Source organism: Haliotis rufescens, unplaced genomic scaffold, assembly GCF_023055435.1.
Source record: "Haliotis rufescens isolate VD_foot unplaced genomic scaffold, xgHalRufe1.0.p SCAF_47, whole genome shotgun sequence".
In the NCBI taxonomy this organism is placed as follows: domain Eukaryota; kingdom Metazoa; phylum Mollusca; class Gastropoda; order Lepetellida; family Haliotidae; genus Haliotis; species Haliotis rufescens.
In genome coordinates, this window is record NW_025964190.1 from 2,504,674 (window position 1) to 2,515,000 (window position 10,327).

General features: G+C 41.4%; 1 protein-coding gene across 1 annotated transcript in view; it reads right to left on the bottom strand.

Annotated features, from left to right (window-relative positions):
• Positions 1-4,876: 4,876 nt before the first annotated feature.
• LOC124119398 (G-protein coupled receptor 183-A-like) overlaps positions 4,877-10,327 on the bottom strand; it is a 38,288-nt gene continuing 32,837 nt past the window's right edge. The window contains exon 2 of the mRNA XM_046481890.2: positions 4,877-6,824. Within this exon, the coding sequence (XP_046337846.2) occupies positions 5,532-6,683 (1,152 nt within the window). The 5' untranslated portion in view covers positions 6,684-6,824 and the 3' untranslated portion in view covers positions 4,877-5,531. The remainder of the gene's footprint in view (positions 6,825-10,327) is intronic.

Here is a 10,327-nt window from a genome sequence, read left to right on the forward strand (position 1 = left end):
ATTTTTTTTAAAATAAGGAGAATGCACATTGAGCGAACGTGACCCAGAATCTAAATTAGCTTTTTGAATTACGGTTCAATTATCAGTAGACTCGGGGTCATTGTCTTATTAGGAAAGGTTACAAGGAAAACTTGGACGGTGGCCATGTGGTTCAGCCTTTTTCTTGTGACGCCGACCAGGGTTCGATCCTAATTATGTTATGTGTAGTTCATTAGGGATGTACCCCTTCGTTATGTTGCTGGAACATTGCTAAAACCGGCATCAACCTCTACCTGCTGACTACAAGAAAACTATACAGTTTAAACACGACCTCGACAAGGCGCCTGCTAATAGTTACTGATGTATAAAGACCTCTTGAAATTAAACCACATCTCATTACACTGACGACCTCGCCTATACTCCCTACACTGTGGAAATAGGAAGGGAGGGAATCTCTACCGAAAGCTGAATAGATTGTATGATTCCGACTGTATCATGAATATATATATGTGTTCATGAATCACTATGAAACTGTAAAAAATAATGTTATAATACCAGTTGTCGCCAAGAGGTGAGCGTATCCTGCCCCACCGGTGGCACCCATCACAAACACATGCAAAGGCATTCAATTGTTCACCTAAAGTAACACGGGAACACATGGTACAAGTCAAAATAGGGAATTGCATGGGACATCATTTTTGTCAGTGATACGTCAAATTTGGAAATATCATATCTTCCATAAAAAAATGAAAGCTCTACTGAGGCCTTCAGTGTTGTAACCCTAATAAAAAAACTGAGCAAGAGTCGTATAGAATCTTGATGGGGGATCATGTTCCATTATACCTCAAAATGTGTAAAATATGGACACCACTGGAGATGCAGGAAATGTTTGCCTGACATGAAGGGAAATAACTATATAATCTCTACGTGTGTAGAAATGTGAAGGGAGATCATGACAGAAAAACAATGCAGGAGCTGCAGGATTGCTACGGAAGGCAAGTTTTATCACAACTCAAAAACACAAGACAGGAGGCACCTGGCTCAGGTACGTCCCCATTGATATTCCAGTTTATCTCCAAAAAGCGCTTACTCATCTTGCTGTGTCATTTTATATATACAGTACTACGGTTATAACGAACACGCTTATAACGAACTGACGGATATAACGAACTTACTTTTTGGTCCCGACTATTTGCCGTTGTTATGCTGTACATATGCTTATAACGAACCGCGGTTATAACAAACTAAATTAGTAGTCACTTTGAGTTCGTTATAACCGTAGTTTACTGTATAATGTTAATGACTTGTTTTGCTCATGTACCACCGCTGGTGGTCCCCAGGAGAGAATAAAGCATGTTGTTGTCAATAGGAGCTTATCCAGCTACATGATGCAGATCAATGCAGCAATACATGACGTCCTTAACTACATACAGGATCGCTTCCTTGGTGTGGATGGAGCGTTTGCCAGGTGAACGGAAGCCTGGTCTTCGATCCCGGCGCTTCTTATCAAAAGGCGTATAATGACGGTACGTGATACCCAACGTGATGCTCCCCACTTAAAGGATAAATCAAGACTTGTTTGGCTTGGAGTCAGTATAATGTGTCTGAATTGGGTGTCTATGTTAAACTGCGGCAAGGTATCTCAGTGTGCATTAAATCGGCATTAGTCTGGACTACGCGTGTATGTTCAGTATTCTTGAATGCGACGTTAATCCCCATTTCATCCCTTGCCTCGTCTCGCATCGCATCGCATCGCCTCATCCCTCACCTCACCTCACCTCACCTCACCTCACCTCACCTCACCTCACCTCACCTCACCTCACCTCACCTCCACACAAGGTCATCATTACATTGCTTAGGTTCTGGAGGGGGACAGCACCTTCCACCATAGCTTGAATTGCTTCGTTTTTCGCAAGAACATATGACGATTACCTTATAACTGATAACAACTATATGTCGATATAAAATAATTACAAACAAAATACGTGCAATTTCGTTGTTTTTTATCACAAAATGATACCCACATTGAATAGTTTATTGAAACAATGACATATATTACATATATGACAGGTTTTGTCATAAATAACGGTAACAACAGTATAGTGTTAAACTGTATACACAATGTTTCTATGGAGAGACGTGGCTGCAAGCACTTTAGTATCAGTAGTTTTATAACCAGCGGGAAACAAGGGGTCATTGAGAAGATAACAGCCGCAGTTGTTTTACATTGCGAATGCCATCGGGCTAAACCATATGCATATTGACAGAAAGCATCAAATGAATTATGCAGTCCTTCCTGAATATTTGTCAAAAAGCATGGCTTCTGCAAAAGAGAAGTTATATTTATACATTGCCATCAGAAGAGATAAACATGTCATTTGCTAAGAAACTTAAAGTCCTGTTCATCCTGTATGTTCATACTGGGCGTACTGACAGTGAGTGAGTGAGTATGGTTTTACGCCGCTTTTAGCAATATTCCAGCAATATCACACCAGAAATGGGCGTCACACATTGTACCCATGTCGGGAATCGAACCAGGGTCTTCGGCGTGACGAGCGAACGCTTTAACCTCCAGGCTACCCGACCGCCCCGCGTAGTGACAGACTGAACATAGTTCTGGGTTACTGTGTTAATGTTTTATTGTGAATGGTCATTCATAATATCGATGTTTATGTAGATATTTGACAGTTATTTGTATCAAATATAGTTCGTTTTGATGTTGCTGTATTTATCGAGCCCTGTTGACCTTAAGTACAGAACCAGTTCAATATCTCCTTGGTTCTTGTCACGTGTACTGCGCACAGGTCACACAAGAGGGGAAGTAATCCCACGATGGTTGCGGAGAGTAGCTGGATGGGTGACGGTGTTTAGCAGCAGGATTCAAGAGAGTTGTATGGGCTTCGTCCCTGCCCCACACGACAACACGTGTTACATGTGATGTATCCTTGACAGACTTTGTTCGAAATATGCCTCTGTTTACAAAGCGTCCTCGGTAGGAGGAGTGAGTGAGTCATAATTTTATGCCGCTTTTAGCAATATAATAATAATAAGTGCATTTATAATGCGCCAGATTCCATTCACCAAGTGGATGCTCATATCGCTACACTATTATTACCCCGGTCAATGGATCAGTGAGCACTCGATTTTCATTCTCAGCTCCCTGGGGAGTATATAACCCAAATATTCCAGCAATATCACGACGGGGGACACCAGAAATGAGCTTCACACATTGTACCCATGTGGGGAATCGAACCCGGGTCTTCGGCGTGACGAGCGAGCGCTTCAGCCACTAGGCTACCCACCCGCCGCCCTCCCCTGGTAGGATGACATCATATTATGTTGGTTAATCTTCCAGCGCCTCACAGCTTGGGTTGTGTGCGTCCCAGAGTGGTGTTAATGAAAACGCACATTTATCCAATGATCGGGGCAATAATCTAACGCTTTGGGCATGCTTTTTGGTATGGATCTAGCGGATTGTAAATATGCACATCGCCCGTTCACGTTTTTGCAGGGGTGCTGGTGGCATATTCGTCTGAGGAGCCACAATTTGCTGTGCAGAGTACCAAACACCTATGACCGTGGTTTCACTAAAGTGAATCACTTCAGTATTTCCTCCCCCGTTCCTATAACTGAAATGAGGGGCGGTCGGGTGGCCTAGTGGTTAAAGCGTTCGCTCGTCACGCCGAAAACCCGGGTTCGATTCCCGACATGGGTACAATGTGTGAAGCCCATTTCTGGTGTCCCCCGCCGTGATATTGCTGGAATATTGCTAAAAGAGGCGTAAAACCATACTCACTCACTCACTCACTCACTATAACTGAAATGTTGTTCTACTCGGCCTCAAACCAAAATCACTCATTCACTCATGATAGCACAACCTTATCTAACGTCACAAATCGACTAACTTGACAGCATAAAATAATGTTGATGTTGATCCTTTTTTCTGACATGACAGGATGTGTAAATATATTATTTATGTACAGAGAGAGTTAAAAGACACTGCAGTTCTATCACGGTGATTGGTTGTGTCGTTTGTCGTTTAACCTAGCAGTATTCCAGCTATATCATGGCGGCAAATATAACCCAATCTGGACCAGACAAACCAGGGGTCGATATTATGAGCCTGAGAGGATGGAACGACAGCAACGATGCCACTGAGCCTTATCCCCCGATACATTTACTCCTACTCTGTGTGTGTGTGTGTGTGTGTGTGTGTGTGTGTGTGTGTGTGTGTGTGTGTGTGTGTGTGTGTGTGTGAGAGTGTGTGTGTATGTGTGTGTGTGTTACAAGTGTAAATCAACACTTAACTGATCCAATGTTATAAACAGAGTGCAAATCTTCCTTTTTTGATGGCTCTTTGGATAGACATTAATCTCAGCAGAGCCTAAAGGTGAAACTTGGCTGTTATTTTCCCAGTATTTCCTGCCTTCACTGATACACTAAATGTACTTGCAGTCATGTCGGGACGGTTCATCGGCAGGTTCTACTTTTGCAAGGTGAATAAGCAACAGTGAAGGAAACTTATACACAAACAAAACCTAACCAAAGCCTGTCGAGAACACATAGCATCAACAGAGACATTGTATTTCAGTTCAGAAATCAGGATGTAAACACACTCGATTCAGATCCAAATGCAAACCAAACAGAATCGTAGGAAAAGGTCATTCAGCTTTAAGAATATCACATCACATGTCGGCAAAAGGGGATAATCCTATATATATACTACTCAAAAGAAGTTAAGGATCACCTGATTCTTTCATATTACAATAGTTAATCTCTCATGCCATGACAGATAATCATTACCAATATGAAAGAATTGGGTGATCCTTAACTTCTTTTGAGTAGTTTATATATATATATATATATATATATATATATATATATATATATATATATATATGCTCCAGGTAGGATATGGTGGTATTCAGGTGTAGTCAATGGTGACATTGTCATGAAAACAATCACCTTTCCTGTTTTCCTCATGCAATATATGAGAGGAAGAATTCTTCCTTCACCTTTTATCCTGAATGTTATTGGTGGATGTATAAAATGCAATTATATTTCCCATGAGAATGACTCGTAAACGTCTCGATCATTCAGGGCAACAGGTCAACATAGGTTCACACCATTGTCACGAACAGATGAAGAGTCATTCTTCAGACCAGACACATCCATGCTCCTCCGGTGCTCCCAGTATTGTATCACAGATGTCTTGTTAGTGCGATACTTCAAAGAACACTCCGATTGGAAATCTGTCACAGAATATACATTCAAATGTTTTCGTTGAGCGTCAGTTGCTGCACACCACAATCTTGTTACCATAAAATCAACACACTTTATCTTGCCACGCAGGCAGTTTCACAAACATATTTCTTTACTTCAAGGTGGATATGTGTCAGCAAATGCTTTGATCACCAATATATGTCAGTGCTTGCTTCATTGACAACGTATGGTCATTGTGAGAGACCTTGGTCACCAAGGTGTTGATGACTTGCTTCATAGACTAAGAAAGAAGAAAATAGTGCTAGACTGACCAGTAGTTAGGAACGAGGTCAGGTGCTTGCTTCCTGGTCAACGCATGATGCTTCGGTAAAGGACCATCCTGTTGTCATCAACGGAGACATATTATTTGCTTCCTGTATCTCGGTCATATTTTTTCTCTTGCACCTGCTAAGGTAGATTAGCTTGAACACTCTTCGAAAATTTTCCCCGAAAAGCAGATAAATTAAACAATTCAGTGAAAAGTTGAAGTAAAAAAAGGTCTCAAATACTCTTTGAAAAACAAGATCGTGAATAGATGGCACTTGATGATAGAAATAGTTTAATATCACTAGCTTCATCCGAATCACGTGGCTGGGTGTGTGTAAACATAGGAATATGATGGACACAGCGAAAAGAAATCGGCTAACTTTGCCTTCTGGGGTGCTTGAACACAGTTTTCTGTTTCCATTTTGAGCCAGAACTCGAAGACGCATTTTCCTTTTGTAAGCTTGCAGTGCACTGATCATTATGGCAAGAACCAGAAAAAACATAAGAATTGTGGGGAGGATAAGTGTTAGACAAGTGTCGACATACGTCATTGAAAGTGCAATATTCTGAAACTTTTTCAGAGACTGGCATTTCAGATTTTTGTCTTTGACTATCCCAGTTGTCCACAGCGGAAAGGAGTACAGTAAACAAGTAAATATCACCAATAAACAAATTAACAAAATCGCCTTTTTCTGACTGCAAAATAATGGAATCCGCCAAGGTTGAGATATTCGTATAAAATTTTCGATGGTTATTATCACTACAAACCACACGGACAGAAACCCACAAACGTAGCTCAGGAACACAGTCGTCTGGCATATTCCTTGGGTATTAAGAATGGGCACATTAACACGATACAACCACACGACGAAGAGGGATAGCAGGAAACCAATATCACTTATAGTTTTGGCAGCCAAGTACAAGCAACATGATGTTCCCCGCAGTGTCGAGCTCAAGAACGTCCCAGCAGCCAAAACGTTTCCACAAATTCCAAATAAGCAAATCAGGGGAATGAGAACTGTCTGTAGCCGTCTCATGGTGACGTAGAAGGGTGACACTTCCGGATCGCCTGCTGTCGTATCGTTGGCTCCAGTCATTGTCACGTCTTCAGTGTTAACCTGACCGGAGAGGTTAGAGCCGTTGGTAAACACTGTTTCCAAAATGGCGGCCATCATATGATGTCGTCTGCTTGTTGAGTGTCGTCTGCTGCGAGGGTGTCGGGAGAACTCTTCTCTGGGGGTCGTTCAGAGAAATGTGGGAATGTCTCCTGCACATCCGGCAGCGACGGTGCCATCGTTCAATCTAATTATCGGCTTCTGTAAAGAAAGAATAGATCCCGTCAGATTGATGATAGCGTCTTTTCTAAATCAGGCATATTACCTTGAAATGGGACTTGTTTTATAATTACACAGCACGTGGAGAAACGAATATAACATACAGACAGCTGATGAAGAATATGAAATTGTAGACGGCCCTTGCTAATATCATTCACTGTTTGCTTCGTATGGTGTCGAACATTTGATATTCTAGGGGATGTTTGGTATATTTTTGAAAATAATGTTTTTTTCAAGAACGAGCTGAAAATAAATTATTTTGCCTCTGCTACAATCTCATTAAAATCAGATCTTAGATCTCGCTACCGCTAAACAAAGATCTGAGGACATCCCATTACGGGTCACGTCAGAACGACCTTTCATCCAACCAATCAGAGCGTCGCTTACCACATCATGAAAGTGACTGTCAGAATGTGTTTTCTAATAATGCAGCCACGAACTATTTAACACGGGGTATTCCGAACGACAGTATAGGTTTTATGATGATACCCATGCAATCTAGGCCATCTATAAGCCATTCCAGAATATTTTATCAGTTTTATTTTTTTTTAATCGAGAATACGTCAAAATATGTTTCGAAGCGTAGTCGCCAGTTTGAAACTAGTGTCATAAAGCTCGAGAAAGCTGCCTTCTGATTGGCTAATGTCGATTTCATGTCAGTCATTTCATTGGTCGGTCAAAATTCGCGAAAGGTCGTTCTGATGTGACCCATAATGGGATGTCCTTTGTTTAGCGGTAGCGATAACTAAGATCTGATTTTAATGAGATTGCCTCTGCTACGAGTGTTGATATTTGATATCAAGGGTCACGAGATTCAATTTGTCATCCAAAAACATTCTTCCAACTGATCGGTTTGCAATCGGTAATAACCAATGTCTTGGGGATAAAAAGTACAGCTAACAAGCTTAATGGCAAAGAGATTAGTCGTTTGTTTGTAACATCATGGAACGGTTGACGTCACAATGGTCTCTGAAGCAGTGTGATGCAATTAACTGTAACGATATCTCCTGTGGATGTCAATTTGGGGATGACAAAAAGATGTTAGAGACACAATTTATGTCAGAGACAGAACGTGTACACGGCACATTCTTTTCCGGGATATCTAGCATGTCTAGTGAAGAACTAGACATGCTAGATTTCCCGGAAAAGAATGTGCCGTGTACACGCTCTGTCTCTGCCATACATTGTGTCTCTAACATTGAATTATTGCTCCACAATATGGTATGAGAGAACGAAGCCTTATAAGTTTACATTGAGGTCTCAGATTCAGGGCGTACGCAGAATTGACTTATGTTCATCATGTGCATATATGTGGCATTGTAGTAGTAGTAGTAGTAGTAGTAGTAGTAGTAGTAGTAGTAGTAGTAGTAGTAGTGGCAGTAGCAGTAGTAGAAGAGGTAGCAGTAGTAGTTGTGAGTGAGTTGTGTTTTTAACGCCGCTTTTAACAGTATTCCAGTTATATCGCGGCGTGTCAGCTTAATGTGGGAGGAAAGCCCGAAGTGATGCAGGTCTCAGACGCTTACCACGTCGGTGAAACCCACGAGCACGGGTATGGTGCTGACAAACCTAGAAACATAATCGGGGCGAACCGGGATTCGAACCCACAATCATAGGTTTCTGGCGTGCCCAAGGGACGCAACTCTGCACAGCGAATCGCGGCGCCTTAGACGACTGGGCCACCCGTACCCCCCTCCCCCCCCCCCCCCCCCCCCCCCCCCCCAGTAGTAGTAGTAGTAGCAGTAGTAGCAGTAAAGTTAGCAGCAGTAGTAACAGTTGCAGTAGCAGTAGTAATAGTAGTAGTGGTAGCAGTAGTAGTAGAAGTAGTAGAAGAAGCAGTAGTAGCAGTTGTAGTAGTAGTAGTAGTGACAGTAGTAGTTGCAGTAGCAGTAGCAGTAGTAGTAGTAGTAGTAGCAATTGAAGTAGTAGTAGCAGTAGTAGTAGTAGCAGCAGTTTTAGTAGTAGTAGCAGTAGTAGTAGTAGTAGCAGTAGGAGTAGTAGTAGTAGCAGCAGTAATAGTAGTAGTAGTAGTAGCAGTAGTAGTAGTAGTAGTAGCAGTAGTAGTAGTAGTAGCAGTAGTAGTAGTAGTAGTAGCAGTTGTAGTAGTAGTAGCAGTAGTAGTAGTAGCAGTAGTAGTAGTAGTAGCAGCAACAGTAGTAGTAGTAGTAGTAGTAGCAGTAGTATTAAAAGTAGTAGTAGTAGAAATAGTAGTATAAGTAGAAGTAGAAGAAGCAGTAGTAGCAGTTGTAGTAGTAGTAGTAGTAGTAACAGTAGTAGCAGTAAAGTTAGCAGCAGTAGTAACAGTTGCAGTAGCAGTAGTAATAGTAGTAGTGGTAGCAGTAGTAGTAGAAGTAGTAGAAGAAGCAGTAGTAGCAGTTGTAGTAGTAGTAGTAGTGACAGTAGTAGTTGCAGTAGCAGTAGCAGTAGTAGTAGTAGTAGTAGCAATTGAAGTAGTAGTAGCAGTAGTAGTAGTAGCAGCAGTTTTAGTAGTAGTAGCAGTAGTAGTAGTAGTAGCAGTAGGAGTAGTAGTAGTAGCAGCAGTAATAGTAGTAGTAGTAGTAGCAGTAGTAGTAGTAGTAGTAGCAGTAGTAGTAGTAGTAGCAGTAGTAGTAGTAGTAGTAGCAGTTGTAGTAGTAGTAGCAGTAGTAGTAGTAGCAGTAGTAGTAGTAGTAGCAGCAACAGTAGTAGTAGTAGTAGTAGTAGCAGTAGTATTAAAAGTAGTAGTAGTAGAAATAGTAGTATAAGTAGAAGTAGAAGAAGCAGTAGTAGCAGTTGTAGTAGTAGTAGTAGTAGTAACAGTAGTAGTTGCAGTAGCAGTAGCAGTTGTAGCAGTAGTAGTAGCAGTTGTAGTAGTAGCAGTTGTAGTAGTAGTAGCAGCAGTAGTAGTAGAAGTAGAAGTAGTAGCAGTAGTAGCAGCAGCAGTAGTAGTAGTAGTAGTAGTAGAAGTAGAAGCAGTAGCAGTATTAGTAGTAGTAGAAGCAGTAGCAGTAGCAGTAGTAGTAGTAGTAGAAGCAGCAGTAGTAGTAGTAGTAGTAGTAGAAGTAGAAGCAGTAGCAGTAGTAGTAGTAGTAGTACTAGCAGCAGTTGTAGTAGTAGTAGTAGCAGTAGTAGTAGTAGCAGTTGTAGTAGTAGTAGCAGTAGTAGTAGTAGTAGTAGTAGTAGTAGCAGTAGTAGCAGCAGCAGTAGTAGTAGTAGTAGTAGAAGTAGAAGCAGTAGTATTAGAAGTAGTTGTAGTAGCAGTATTAGTAGTAGTAGTAGCAGTAGTAGTAGCAGTAGTAGAAGTAGCAGTTGTAGTAGTAGAAGCAGTAGTAGTAGTAGTAGTAGCAGTAGTAGCAGCAGCAGCAGTAGTAGTAGTAGTAGAAGTAGAAGCAGTAGTATTAGAAGTAGTAGTAGTAGCAGTATTAGTAGTAGTAGTAGCAGTAGCAGTAGCAGTAGCAGTAGTAGTAGTACTAGCAGCAGTTGTAGTAGTAGTAGCAGTTTTAGTAGTA